Source organism: Stegostoma tigrinum, chromosome 32 (genome assembly GCF_030684315.1).
Source record: "Stegostoma tigrinum isolate sSteTig4 chromosome 32, sSteTig4.hap1, whole genome shotgun sequence".
In the NCBI taxonomy this organism is placed as follows: Eukaryota; Metazoa; Chordata; class Chondrichthyes; order Orectolobiformes; family Stegostomatidae; genus Stegostoma; species Stegostoma tigrinum.
This window is the reverse complement of record NC_081385.1, coordinates 24,085,993-24,101,514: the sequence shown is the minus strand read 5'-3', so window position 1 is coordinate 24,101,514 and position 15,522 is coordinate 24,085,993. Positions and strand designations below refer to the sequence as shown.

General features: G+C 40.2%; 1 protein-coding gene across 1 annotated transcript; it reads left to right on the top strand.

Annotated features, from left to right (window-relative positions):
• Positions 1-9,732: 9,732 nt before the first annotated feature.
• bsx (brain-specific homeobox) lies at positions 9,733-15,170 on the top strand. Its single transcript, XM_048562404.2, has 3 exons — positions 9,733-10,135; positions 12,999-13,192; positions 14,758-15,170. Exons 1-3 carry the CDS (start codon positions 9,874-9,876, stop codon positions 15,013-15,015), a joined length of 714 nt encoding a protein of 237 aa, XP_048418361.1. The 5' UTR covers positions 9,733-9,873; the 3' UTR covers positions 15,016-15,170.
• Positions 15,171-15,522: the final 352 nt, after the last annotated feature.

The window sequence follows — 15,522 nt, the reverse complement described above, 5'->3', positions numbered from 1 at the left end:
ATAGTACTGAAGGTCTCTGCTCCAAAACCATTTGGGTCACTAGCCAAGCCATTCCAGTACAGCGATATCGATGGCATCTTCCTGACAATGTCAAATTGCCCAGATATGTCCTAGATACAAAAGGCAAGACAAATTTAACCCAGCCAATTACTATCCCATCAGTTTACTCCTTATCATCTGTAAAATGATTGAAGGAGACATCAACAGTGCTACGAGCAGCACCTGCTCGGCAATAATCTTTTCACTTACATTCAGATTGAATTCCACGAGGGCCACTCAACTCCACATTTCATTAACAGCTTCTATCAGAAATGAAAAAAAAGCTGAACTCCAAATGTGAGGTGATAGTGACTGACTTTGACATCAAAGCCATTTCTCACCAAGTGTGGCATCAAGGACCCCTACCAAAATCAGAAACAATAGGAATCAGGATAATATTCTCCATGATAGATGTCATACCTGGCACAAAATGAGATGGCTGCAGTTGTTGGAGATCTGTCATCTCAGCTCCAGGACAGTTCTGGAGTGCTTCAGAGGGAGTGGCCTAGGCCCAACCATTTTCAGTTGCTTCATCGATAACCTTTCATCTAGCAAAAGGACAGAAGTGGGGATGTTTGCTGATGACTGCATAATATTCAGTACCACTCGCAACTATGTCCAAATGCAGCCAATATCAGGATTTTGGCAAGTGCCATTCACATTACACAGGTGCAACTCAATGATGATCTCAAGCAAGGCAGCATCTAACCAATAGCCCTAGACATTTAATGGTTTTACTCCATGATATCAACATCCAAGGAGTTACCATTGACCAGAAACTGAACTAGACTTGCCACAGCATTTACGTTATCACAATAATAAAACCTGTTGAACTTCAAAAAAACAAGGGATGTCATGATAAAATATGTTAGTATATTCCTTTTTCACTTCAGATGCCTGCATTTGAATCCTGCACTGTTAATGAGATAGAATAATGCCTGAGTTATCTTTAAACTCAGAAGGGTAACTCTGCTCAGTATATTGGATTCTGGTGATGGATCATTGGTGCTGTCATACTTGACCCTCAGTACTGTATTAATTTTAATCTATTGGTAAATATGACATCAAGGATTGAATGTGGACATAATGCTGGAGTGCCATTGTTATTTATTTTATCATTTTCACAATGATTAGGTACTTCAGAAGTGCAGCTATCGCAGTGCAAGCAAATTTCATCATTAATATGTGCAAAGTTGCTGCATTATCAATGCACCACCAGCCTGGCCAAAAATTACCCCCTTTTTATTTAGAAGTGGAACTATTCTAACAACCCAAAAGCTTTGTGATTGAATTACAGGAGGACTGCAGTTTTCACCAATTTTCAGGAACTCAAAACCATGCGTATATGTTTAGCTCATGGTTATCCTGATAATAGATATGTAACTTCTTTCTCCTCGTAGTTTATAGTTTGAAATACCTCTCTGATATATTTGTATTGAATTGCATTCTCCACTGCAACAGCTTGACCAATAAAAACCATATGGCCAATCTAATCAGCACCTTCTTCTCCTTGAGAATCAATGTTGGGACCATCTGAAGTTTGAATTATTGCATTTGTCCCGGACGAGTGTAAGACGTAAACATTTTACAGTATTTCACTGTAAAGTTTGTATTTCTTGATTTAAACCTCACATTATGTGCTTCTGCATTTTGTCCTCTGTCTGACACCTCCTTCATTAATGAAGCTACATTTGAAACAATTATAGTTCATCAGTTTTCTCCAACTAATTGTGATAAATCAAATATAAATCATTTATAGAATAATTTTGGGAAAGATGAACCTTCAAATTAACTCTTCTTTGTACCAAAGAAACAGTAGAGAGGAACAGGAGAGAGATTCTGTTTGTGATAAATGTGGCTATTAAATTTGTGACAAGGGGGCGTTCTACTAATTAATTTGTTGATATTAAAATTTGTGCTTTCAATATTTTGATAATTAAAATATTTTATTTTAAATATATTTTATTTTAAATATATTCTATATTTTATCAAACAAAATAACTTAATGTGAGCTGTTGATATGGAATTTACTAAATTGGACCTTCTCACACTTACTGCACACGTCTGTCACACTCCGCGTTTTTCATTTACCATTGTCGGCAGTGATAGCTTCAGTAAAAGCGAAAGTCATCCCAACCTTCAGATACTTCATATTGGCTTGTACCCTACTCTGGCTCACTGCAGAGGTTATTGTAACGATTTAAATTCACATTTTCATTCATTTTCTGCCTTATTAATGGTATTTTTAACAATATCACCCAACCAACAAAGCATACAATGTTAAAAGTTGTAAAATGTGCTAACGAAGTGTGGAGCTGGATGAACACAGCAGGCCAAGCAGCATCTTTAAAATGTGCTGTCTGGTTTTCCTTCACTACGATATTTTTTGGCAGACTTTTGAATCTGAGAAGTATCAGTATCTCTTTTGGCCTGCCTATGGCCGGCCGGTGGTACTGAGCATCCACATTAGGGAGGGGGTGCTGAAATAAGGGCCGAATATACGGAGAATACAAATGTGTTTGTTATCACGGCGTGACACACAAGACTCAGTGAGGGTGACTGACTGGGAATACTCCTTGTCGTAAAGCCCTTGCTGAAATTCATATTCTAAGAAGTGAGGTTGAGTAAAGTCGTATATTTGCTAAAATTCTTAGTTTTAAGCGGTTAGTTGACAGTAACAACGAGGTCAGACGATGGTTAGTATTTAATAAGTCTGCTAAAAATGTACAACTATTTCACATGAACTGAAATCCGGCGGTTTCAGGTAAAATTCCAACAAGGTAAAGTGAATTACTCGTATTTTTATTTACTTTGATAAGAAACTATGATCAGATGTCACACCTAAATAAACTTTTAAAATGATGCACGAGAGATTGCTGGTGGATAAATTATTGAAGCTGATGATTAATCCGAAGTATCCATTATTGAAAGTTAAGGAAACGAACATTCATGTCGACATAACAAGTTCGTTTTCTCGATTCTCGACAGAATCTACAATTATGTGAATTCAATAGTGCAGAGCAATAACATCAAGGTAATTCGATCAACACTAGTGACTTTTTTTAACAAAATCTATGACAAAATGAGCTGTTTTCGTGGTAGATTAAATTTTAAAAATCCATGTTTGCAGAATAACAATTTTAAAAGCAAAATTTCACATTGCTTCTTATTTAATCTGCAATCTTGAATCATTTTCATGCAATGTTGCTATGCTTCAAATGCAACTTCAAAATGCACTTGCGCTTACTGACCGGGGCAAAATGACCAAGTACAGTTTGTGTCGCCTTGAATTTATTTTATTTTTTTGCAGCCTTGCTATGGTGACATTCTGATATATAGTTTTCCGATTCAGGAACAAATTTATATTTCCGACCGCGTGAGAAACCCGCCTGAGCACTGGGTGAGTTTCTGCAGATCCGCAATAATGCAGCGTTGCCCGATAATCTGAATTCATATATCTCAAAGAAGAATCATTCTTTAATTTTGTTTTCATCATCATTTCGACGCCTTCGCCTGGTGTTCCCCCGACATGTGCCTGGCCATCTATTTGCAACGCTCCTGGCACTGCCTCGTTCTCCCAGTTAAAGTGCGTTTGTAACAAAACCCCATTCTAAGCAGAATCGATATGTAGTTTAGGTGCCTTTTTAACGAACTCAGTTTCATGTTGGATGTACTGCTGGAATGGTGGACAGGGACGCCTGAGTTGCACCAAAACTTGAGAAGTGATGACAGGGAACATGAAGCCAGGCTTGGTATTCCCCCTTGTTAATTTGCGTAGCTGATCCACTCATGTTTCTCAACTATTTCAGAAAATGTTCCTGAAGATTTGCGAGTTTTCAGACTCCAAGAACTTGGGGAAGATTACTCTCTAGTAGTGAATGTATTCAGCTTTAGAACCGATTGGGTTTTAACTAACAAGATTTAAAAACATTATCTATACTGGAGCAGGACAGAAATACGATTCGCTCTTTTGTTAAGGTCTTATTGCGATGGTGACTTCTTCCAATAAAAAAAAGTCATATTTCAGAAGGTGTTTACTAACATATTCGAAACACATGTTAGTTATATAAATGTCCCACTCGGCAACAATGTTCCAAACGTACTACTCCGGCTAAGAATGAACGATGAGAAAGGCCCCAGCTGCTCTCGCTGCATACAGCACTCAGCAAACCCTGGAGGTGCTCCAGTGGTTCGCTCTTGATTTGTCACTGGCATGTTGCATTCTCCTTTCAAGTATATAGATAGCAGCTGTATCAATCAGCAATTAGTTATTAGTTCACATTCTGGCAAAGAATTTAATCTTGACCTTTCGATACTTGACAGCACCCAGCTTACCCCAAGTGAAGAATTCACCTTTCACACCCTTTAGAGGTTAAATGGAGCTCTGTGGAACTTCAAATTCAACGCGTAAACGCCGTTCGGTTGCCGCCTCCTCTTCTATTTCTAATCATCTTTTCTGAGCTCCAGGTGGAGTGACGATCTCTCCCGTATAGCTTTGGGCCGGGCGGTGTCCGATTGAGCTGGAGATTTGATTTTACAAAATCCATTGCAATTAGTATCGACGTGCAAAGTAAGGACACAAGAGCTGAGTTCTCGCGAGCCCCGTAAACTTTGTCAAACGGTAAACTGGATTGTTTAAAGGCATTTTGTGGACGCGTCGAGATACGTTGACTACCAAAAGAAAATGTGAACTTAAAGCGTTCAGACATCATTTCGAAAACGCCTCGGAGAGAAGTTCACTGAATCGGATATTTTAGGGCAATGACGGTGATAAGAAATTAACAGATTAATTCAGCAATTAAAAGGGTTGTGTATGCCTGATTATTTCATCTGCAGTACTCAAGTTAATGCAACTTAATCAGAGCGTTGATAGCGGTACTGCTATCCGAATTGAATTCTAGGCATTTAGGTAAATGACATTGAATTGTAACTATTTTTTAAAAATGCAACGATTCTAGGTATTATGTAATCAACCCGCTCGGAGTTGTAATTGCGTACTTCTGTAAGCAACTGGAATGTGAACCTGGATCTGCTGGCTCAGAGGTAGGGACACTACACCCTTTGCCACAAGAGCTCCTCCTGTAACCATTATATTTAAACCAGTATGAAGTGACAGCACAATGACAACAATAAAGGAATCAGCTACCGTTGCACTGGAGTTTAGAATAGGCCCAGATAAGCAGTTGTGATTAATCGCAGAAACTCCTTTCAAAGCGATGTGTCGCTTTACAGAAAGGGAGTTAGATTAGGGGGAGGATGCTGTGCTCTGAAAGCTCAACAACAGGCGTTCCTCTTGATGAGATAGACAATAAAGCAGCTTACCTCTTATTCTCTACTCTGACGGCATCGACAAGCTGTACATTAGAACAATTTCATCACCATTAATTCATTCACATCCCCAATTGGCCTTTACAGCAACTGGTTAGTGCGTTGTGTGTTTTTAATTAGCCTCACCATATGGAGTGCATGCTGAAATCTGCCTGTGTGCATACCGGACAGAAGCATTAAACACCTATATGTGCATGTGCCTGTGCATGTGAGAGTTTGAAATTAATATAAATGAGATGTGGCAGGAACAATAATGTATTTATTCCGCCGCATTTATTCGTGATTTTCAGAGCATGGGTCTAATCCAAATTCCCCTCACCCAAGTCAACATCCAAAAGTTGCTTTTGCAGTACTGGCTGACAATTCAACATGTATTTATTCAAATATTCTTGTTTACCAGCAATGCGGTCTCTTAAAACATTCATTCCCCCTCATACATATGGAAGACGTGACTCCCACTTGGTGAAGTAATGTTCTTTTAAGGCTAATTGAATCCAGAAATTAATTTCCTCTACCTGCCTGATCGGATGGAAAGGCTGTCCCCGTGCCCAAGGATTAGCACTTCCCAGTCTAACATCTTCCTTAATTACCTAATAGCATGGGGCTGCGAGAATTCTGCCTCCGTTCAACCACTTTCCGCATTAATAAAAAAATGATTGGAACTGTGATGGCAACTCGATTTCAACAAATTAGTGCGGGCACTGGGAGATGGACCAGAAGTACCTTCTTGTAATTTTCCCGAGTTTAATGTCAATAATTACACCAATTTGATGGGAAATGAGCTGAAATTAACTGTCATTCGACTGAGCCCTGCGGTGCAGGAAGAGAGCGCAGGAGCGAGATAGGGAACAGGAAAAGAAAGGAAGATGAGGGAGAGACGAGGGAAATAAATCAGGGAGGTTAAAGGTTAAGTTTTTGATGAAAATATCAATTCATAATTTTCTCATCGCTTCGAGGGAAACTATGTATAATTACGTGGAGATACAGACTATTTAAATAGATGCAGGATAACCAGTAGAAACACATATTCGGAGAAATTTAAAAAAGGAGCAAGATCAGATGAATAGGACGGGGTGAGTATATTGGGAAAGAGTCAAGCACTTCAGGTTAAATGTACAGACTTAACAATGTAACACCACTCAGAACATTGGAGGAAAGATTTGGTTTTTTTTTCAAAATCTGCTAAATTTCAGAATTCTTTTGCCTCGTTCTAGGATGACACATTGCGAGTATTGTTGAAAACGGACTTGGATAATTTACTCAAATACAATAATTTTGACTTGAAATATGATGACGCCTATTAAGATGTACGTGTTTTAAGACGTATTATGTCTTAGACCATCCCTTTACTGTCGTTGCTGAGTTGTGATGGCACAGTTTCAGAGGCACATTGCGAGCGAAGACTTGTGAACAAGTCAGATTGCTAATGTGCTTCTACCCACCAGGGCTCAAGCAGTCACTAGCACGACCACTTCACCCACTCCTCAGTCCCCATCAGTGCGCCTACATGTGCCACCTCACTGCTAATTATGCACAAGGCACTGAGCTTGGGTGTCAAAGGAGTTATGTTGTCGTCCATTCCTTCAGCTGGTTCTCTCTAAGTGTTGCTAGAAATTACAAACTGATGCAAGATTTCTTCAGGTATTAAATTTACTCGAATGTAAATGGCTCACCGACCTGATGGACTGCAGCTTAGAGTGACTAAAGACTGTCTTTAGACTGTCCCTCACCTGAAGTCTAAGTACAGCGAGGCTCCCTACTCAAAAGTCTTAGCGTCACTTGTAATCGGAATTGCGGACACACGATGTACTTTGAATTGATGCCTTTTCTGTGGTGACGAAGTAAATAGGGCTGGAGTGGTGTGGTGAGATCGTTGACTCCAACTACAACGGTCTATATAAACCCCAAAAGCTATGGGCAGAAAAATAAAATTAGCTGATTCGTCAAGCATGCCGTGTAGGTGGATCGGTTAGCTCATTTCGCTGGCTGCCTGGTTTGCAATACAGAGTATCAATCCCCACACCAGTTCATGAAAGACTTTCTTTCTCAGTCTCCTGCCTGAGGCGTACTGGCCGTCAGGTCAAACTGCCACGATCAGTTGTGTCTCTCTAATGACAGTGCAGCTCCACGGTCTGGTAACACTGTAGAGACGTTACCTTTTTCACCACTGATGCCTGGAGCACCATTATCTGGTACATATATTGCAGATCCCATCCGACCCCGCTCTCTACACCACTGCTATCACCTGTGGCAATTGGAGAGGCAAAAATAATAAAATGTAGGAAAACTGAGTTAATAAAGAAATAAATCTCTGGAAATTGGCTCCTTGGCCTCCTCCAGGCAAGCGAAGCCGATCCATGAGAATGTGTTTTGAAACAAGGAATACGGGAGATGTGTAATCACCGATCGGAGATGCCTGTATCGACTTTATAACGGCAGAACATGGCTTTAGATAAGGGCTGCGCTTCTATGCGTGGCCTCAGCCAATCGATTAGATTCTAGTAGCTCTGAGATTGGAACAGTTTTTCCGACCTTTCGTTCCAACACCTGGTTCGAACAGGAATAAATCTGGGCAAAAGAATAAAAAAACGAGGATCCAAACATCGTCATAACCGGTGGGGCGGCTGAACAAACAGAGTTCTTCTGAGCTTTGATCTACGGATAGGACAACACCCTCTGAAGATAGTTTTGAATCTGTCCATGATTCCACCCTGACACTCACACATTCACCATGTGAAAAGTGACAATAATTCGTGCTGAAACACTTTCATTCATGGAATGTTTATTACTGAATCTTAACATTCTTACAGGGAAGAAGAAGTCTATTCGGCCCGCCATTATCGTGCCGATTCTGCGAAAGCGTAATTTAGCCAGTGTCATTTTCTTGCACAACCCCATTATTACTTCTCAAATAATTCTCCAATGCCCTCCAGTGCCTTGATAGACCCTGCCTCCACCATACTCCCGGAAAGTGCGTTCCAGATCCCAACTACACAGCACAGGGAATGGTTTTATTTGGCATTGTATCCCACACAGTTGCCACGCCACAATCGTTAACAGGTAAATAGTTGGATAACTTATTGAGCCGCATTTCGTAAACGTCAACCAGCTTCTAGAAACGTTGAAACTGTCATTCCTACAAATGGTAGCAATAACCTTCTCTGAAAAGTACAGAAGACAATTGGCGTACAAATAGTAGCAGCTAAATTGCAATTTAAAATAATTATTTTGTAAATGTTGTTACAATCTGGCATTAGCATCAGTTGCGCATTAAGATCTGTTATAAGCTTGCATCATTTAATACAATGCATCCAAATATCAGCAATGATTGCAAAATATTTTTGAAGTCGAAGCATACAATTGGAAGATAATTTAACAAAGACAAACACCTCTCCAAATCAGATACAAAGCAAATAACAGCGAATGCTGGGAGAGAACGGACAGTTAATACTTTGAGTAGACATTTATCACCCTAACAGTTCGACCCCACCACGGATGCTGAATGATCTACGTGTAAATTCATAACTTTGAGTCCTGGCCTAAAGTATTTTGGCTGTGGAACATAGCTCATAGGTGTCACAACATTGGAAGGAGGGGTAATGATCGATTAGCTTGGATTGAAAAGGGGCTTAATGCTTTCACTCGGTGACTCAATTGTCTTCTTTACCTTGGAAGGTTGTGGGCGTCGAGTCATCGAGTTTTATAGCGCGAAAAAAGCGCTTCGGCCCATCGTGTCGGCGTAGGTTCATCAAACACACATCTTCCGAAGACCCATTTCCAGCATTTGGCCGATAACTTTGTACGCTTCAGCACTTCAAGCGATCATTGCTTTGAATATGTTAAAGGCTGAATTTAATAGCTTCTTGTTGGATCTCTTCAGGAACAGTTAGGGCATAGGGAGCTGGTGGCAAAGTGGAGTTGAGGTCGAAAATAGCATCGCCGTGAGCTGGGCAGCCGCGAAGATTCATACAATCCTCAATCATTGTTAACTCTTACGTGAAGCCTATTAGAGGCACAGAGACCGTTTAATAGAGGAGAAGGGAGTTATTTTGTGTGGAGGGTGGGAATCATTTGGCAAGATAATGACATTTTCGTTCGGGAAAAGAATCGTCAGAATAAAATCGAGTAAAGTGTTTAAACTGTGAATTGACTGAGCCGGGCCCTTTCAGCACCCTGGCGAGCTCCTTGTGAACGAGCGTTCTCTGAGCCGGGTGCCGCAGCAGGTCTGACGATTGATTGGCATCCTCCGCCCTGCCGCTTCGCCATTGGCTGAGGGCAGTCCTAACTCCCGGTGAAGAGCAGGTCGTACTTCAGTCAATTTTCTCCCAACCTCCTGCAAACCTGTTGCATGCAAAGCAAGGCATTTCGCCCGAGTCTCGCTAATAAAAAGAGGAGCTGAGCTTGTCAGAGGAGTTTACCCGCAACTAAACTAACAGAAGCAACACACAAAAACAAAACCTCGAAAGAAAATCCCCTTGGACTGAGAGCAGCCAACTTAGTGGAGAAATGAATCTGAATTTCACATCCCCGATTCAACAAGTTTCTGCCCAACGGCCAACGTCTTTCTTCATCGAAGACATTTTACTGCACAAACCCAAGCCATTGAGGGAAGCCCCTCCCGTCTCCTTCGCCAGTTCCTTGGCATCCCGCGTCCCTTTACTAGAGTATGGATACCCTATAGTGCCAACCCCGACCATACTGGCACCTCATCCACATCACCCACTGCACAAACCGGAGCACCATCACCCTTACTTTCTCACGTCGCCTGGTAAGTCTTGCTTGTTCACTACTCATTGCTAACTGAATAATGGTAGAACATATTTCGAGGCGCTGGAGCTGTTTTAACTTCTACGTATACTCTGTGCGCTGAACAGCATTCCTCTGTATGGACACAGCGCATAAGGAGACAGCTCCGTTAAGCGGGGGCACTCACTTCCAGAGTATTTTTTTTCTTCGAAACTAAATGTTCTCCAAGGTTTAATGGAATGCATGACGCTGTTAACATTTGCGCAGATGTTCACAAGGAACCACATTACGGCCGCGCAATTTAGTGAAGCATCTGAAACTGGGTAACAATGCAATTTCATCAACATTTTAGGCAGCGCTCCATAACGTGTAACAAAACACAAAGAATTCCATTGATTCCAATATTTTGAGATTCAGAATCAAGGGGTAGTGAGTTTTTGCGGACCCAGTCTTATACTGATTTTGTGGTTGCCTTCCTTTCTGTGCAAATGCGTGTAAAAAAATTAAGAAAATAGGGCATGTAATTTATACCTTTAAATATAAACTTTTCTTTTAAGCTATGTGACAAAATATCTTACTTTTGAAGAGGGCATCGGTTTCGAAATGGATTTGTCGCAATGGTTTGTTAGTGTTTTATAATTTGAAAGTAATCAGATTCTTGACAAAAACAATACCCAAGTGATACACAACTATAATTGATGGTTGAAATAATCCTTCACTTTGAATATTTTTAAAAAATCAAGTTTTCAAGATTTTCATCATCTTTTAAAAGTCCCTTTTCTTTTCTGAAGAAACCTGAACACATTTTTTCTCTGTAGTACTTAAGGCAATTATTTTAATTATGTATTTCAAACCAAACGAAAACATTTGCAGTTATTTTAATAAGATTGCACATTGATGTTTCTATAGCTGCCGTCAGACGGTTCTGTAAATGCAAACTCCAATGATAACCGAGATTTCAACACCGCGCCCATTTGTTTGATGCATTTAGAAGCATATGAATTGGGAAGAGGCATTGGCCATTCGGACCCTCAAACCAGTTCCCTCTATTTAACTCGGCCATGAACGATCATTCACCCTAACGCCATTTTGGTTTCCTCGCTATCCCTTTATCCCTTGACAATGTTAACATCAAGGATTTAATAAAGGGATGTCTCACTTTAGGGTTAAGGAAACTCAGTCCTGCTATGTTCTGCCTTGAGCTCTCTAAACTTTCCAACCTGTTGCATTCGGGTAAAGTGGGCATTGGATAACTTATATTCTTTGGTGGTCGGGTTCAAAGCTAAAACGTTTTCCAAAACTTCGGTCTGAAGCAAAACTCTTTGTCTCAGGATGAAATCTGTTCGCTTTTGTATAAAGTATTTTTGGAACATATTTTTGGAAACACAACTTGAAGGATATCATAGTTAAAACATTACCATTCAAAAATAGGGGGGGGGGGGAATCAGCTTAAAATCTACATTAAATTGATAAAGTTACCACAGATTGAACTCGCATTACGTTATACTTTAGCGTCACATTCAAAATCAGCAAGAGTTTAGCTTTTTTTCATTGTTGCTGAATATTTTTGAACCTGAACTGTCAAATCATGCCATAAACACTTCAGAAGGGGTTTCAAGAAAACTGTGTCGTAACGCTAACTCAGTAACAGTGAGCCTGCGCAAGGCAAGCACTGATAGATGTATCTTTAAATGAACCATCCTTCAAAAGAAGTGCAATAAAGTCCAGACTTCTGCGGCGTTTTCAGAAAGTTGGAAATCAAATACTGGAGGCAGATTTGCACTCTAATTCACGGGAACCAATCCAAGAGTGAATATGAACGAGAAGAACACTCGCAATCGGCTACCAAACTTTGACTCCCAGTCTTTTAAAGTGAAACAGAGATTAAAATACCCCGGAATCTGGTGTGTTTCAAAGGGATTTACTTGCAATCGACTCCCAATCGCATTCTATTTTTAGATGAAAACTGCTTTAAAGAACAAACAAATTAATCCGATTCTAAGGAAGACACGTAGATAATTATAAGTGGTAGAAATGTTGCCACTCGCTTTTGTAAGGCCGGTCACAAATAAACTGATCTGCTATTATGTGGACGCAAAACCAGTTTGCGTAAAACAGTATAAAAACTATTCTCAACTCTAAAACGTTACAGATGGCGGGATGGATAGCTGCCTGAGTCATTGCATTGTGCCATACTTGGTTTCACAGCCTGAATGAAACTCAATAAATACATCGCAATAATTTCAACCAGATGCAAAAATATCCTTAAAATCCTATTCTGTAGCTCTGATACGACAGGCCTTATAAATAAAGTGGACGTTTGATTGCGTTGATGTATCCAAACCAGACACTTCATGGTCAATTTGTTCGATGAATCGGCATATTTGGAAAACGGGTTTTGAGGATTTTATGGAAATGGGCTGGGCAATTCATTAAACAAAAAAAAGTTTCTAATAGAATAACTTGCAATAATAAAAATGGTATTATAGAATCGGTCATGACACATTTACAATCGATTGTGAGAAAAAGTTATTCACGCCGATTTTTAAAAGGACGATCAAAATTGCCTCATGCACGTTGTCGGTGGCAGGTGAAGTAACTCGTTTATTAGCTTTGATTTAAAAGCCTAGTTCGTTGTTTTATTGCCCACCTTTCAAAGATACGCGTAGGACTTGCGCGCAAATACCGAAAAAGACGGCCAGGCATCTTCTGTTTTAACTTGTTCTGCCTAATTTTAAGAACAGGGCTAATCGAAAACCTCCAAACAAATCCCTTCGAAATCGTGAATTAATTTAAGATTTGAGCAAGTTTTTTTGTTTGAAGATATGCTGAATACTGATTTGGGAAAGGTATTCATTTTGGGAGTATTGTCTGTTCGTAAACAGTAGGTATGCATATGCCAGCTCTTTTCCAACATCCACCGGAGCTTCCAGGCAAACACTGCAGGCGGCGGAAAGCCAGGACCGTCTTTTCGGACTCACAGCTCTCAGGCCTGGAGAAACGTTTCGAGATTCAGCGTTACCTCTCAACCCCAGAGAGGGTGGAGCTGGCATCGGCACTCAGTCTCTCGGAGACCCAGGTATAACGGGAGAAGCAAGCGGTAGGAGGGAGGCGGAATTCGGGTGGGGGCAAAAATGAAAGGAAATCGAACGGTCCTCCATTGATCGAAAATTACAATTGCTCAGACATAAGCAGGCTTAACATTTTGAAACATCATGCCCTGCCACTCCATTGATAAATTGAGAAGCGAGATTCTCAAACGAAAATCAACTAAGAGATATATAACGTGGGAACAAATCATCGCAAAGATGTCTTGATCTTTATACAATTAGATGATTCACAAGTCAGCACTTGGATATTTCAATGTGTTTAAAACGATTTTCAGGTCAAGTTTGGGGTTGGATTTTTCACCAAACCCAATAATAGGTCTCGATCGATCACACAGTCTCGATCGCAGGAAAAACGTAATTTAGGATTGAGGTTAGTTCTGACAACTCGCAATTAACTTTTTTCCTTCACAAATACAAACAGTTCTCCACTTCAATTCAGTTACACATCTTTCACCCTCTGTACAGACTGATGCCAGCGTTAAAAAAATTCTCCCTGTCGCCCGCAAAGAAATTTAATTAGAAATAGCAGAGGAACACACGCTTTCACAGACACCAATAATGTGCCGGAACGAGGAACTCAGCCCAGTGCTCAGAATTAAACATTTTAAGTGTCAACTGTAGTTTCTGAAACGACCGCTCAGGAAACAGTGAACTTAGAATCAATAAACATACAAGCTAGTCAACACAGAACTGAATGCAAGTACTTGACATGGATTTTTTAAAAAGGCTACAATGAACGTGGACTGACAATTGCCCATATTTGACATTGTCTCAATCGGAATATTTTGCAAATGTTCAACCATATCGGTTCGTTCACTACATAGCTCGAACAAAATTGCATTTGGAATTAGAGCTGCCACTTCTGAAATTAAACACGAGACAAATTTACACTCATTTTGTTTTCCAATAATATCTGACGTTGGGAATGTGGAGTTTTGAAATACAAGGGTGCATCCTTTTGCTTTATTTATGGGATGTGGGAGTCGCGGGATGGGCCAGCATTGATTGCCCATCTCAAGCTGCCCTTGAGAAGGTGGTAGTGAGCTTTCTCTTTGAACCAACGTGGTGGTTTATTTATTTTCCCAAATCCACACCAAAAACAAACGCTGCTAAACGTTGCCTTAACTTTCGCGTGAATTCATAAATAGGTAGGATAAGTCTTTCAGTCATTGACCACACAATGCGTTCCTAAGCATGTGGGGTGAAAAATGAAGTAAAAAACCGGCGTTCATATTTATATGCTTCTAACAGAAATAAATCATGGGAATTCATTCTAAAAGTACTGGATTTGATTGTGCAAATGTTATGTTCTGGAACCAGAGGCATTTCAGTACGAATCATCCGTCCAATGTCCCTGCATTCGAAATTTTCCTCGGGTTCGTTCGTTACTCATTTCTGGCCATCAATCAGTCCAATCTGTTTAGACTTGTCGCCCCCGCATACACATCTTAAGATAAAGTAAACTCAATGGGTCGCTAACGGGTTTGTCTCTTCTTGTGAAATTCCCTGAGCTTCTTCTCGGTGCATTTTCCAGGTCAAAACGTGGTTTCAGAACCGACGGATGAAACATAAAAAACAGCTAAGAAAGACTCGGGATGATCACGGTTCGAAAAGCTCCCCCGCTGGGGAACGGTGTCTCGAGTCCAGCGTCAGTGAGGCGGTGTTAAGCCAAAAAAGTTCCTCAGACATAAAGCCTTTAAGCAGCCAGAACGCCTTCCTGTTGGAGGACCGTGAAGATGATGTGGACATAATAGAAGATGATGACATTTGTTCTGCTGATCATATAATGTAAAGTAACATTAAAACATACAAGATCACCGAAATAAATACCGCACAGCAAAGAACTATTGCCCCCTAGGAAATGTGTTCATCACTGCTGGGGTGGAAAGGGGACGCGGTTACAACACTGAACTAAAATGAGAAGCCCTGAAACATGCACTTCTAATAGTCTACAAATCTGATGTTTTTCTCTGTATATAGATAATTTACGCAAATCTAATATTTATTTCCAGTTTATTGTTGCAAATAAATTCGGTTGCAGTGATGCCTGATGTTGTATATGCTATATTAACAGCTGTTAGGCTTTTTCGATCATTTTATAGCACTTGTACTGTAGAATGTCTGCGTTTTCGTCGATGATTTAAAATTATATTCATGTCAATAAAATATTAATTTGCAAAAAAAGGTCAAAATCTGTCAACTTCAATCGTGGCGTTCAAAAACAATTCGCCAACATTCTGAATATTCGGGTTTAAGTTTCAAGGTTTAAAACCCTGCTGTTCTCCATCAGATTTTTTGT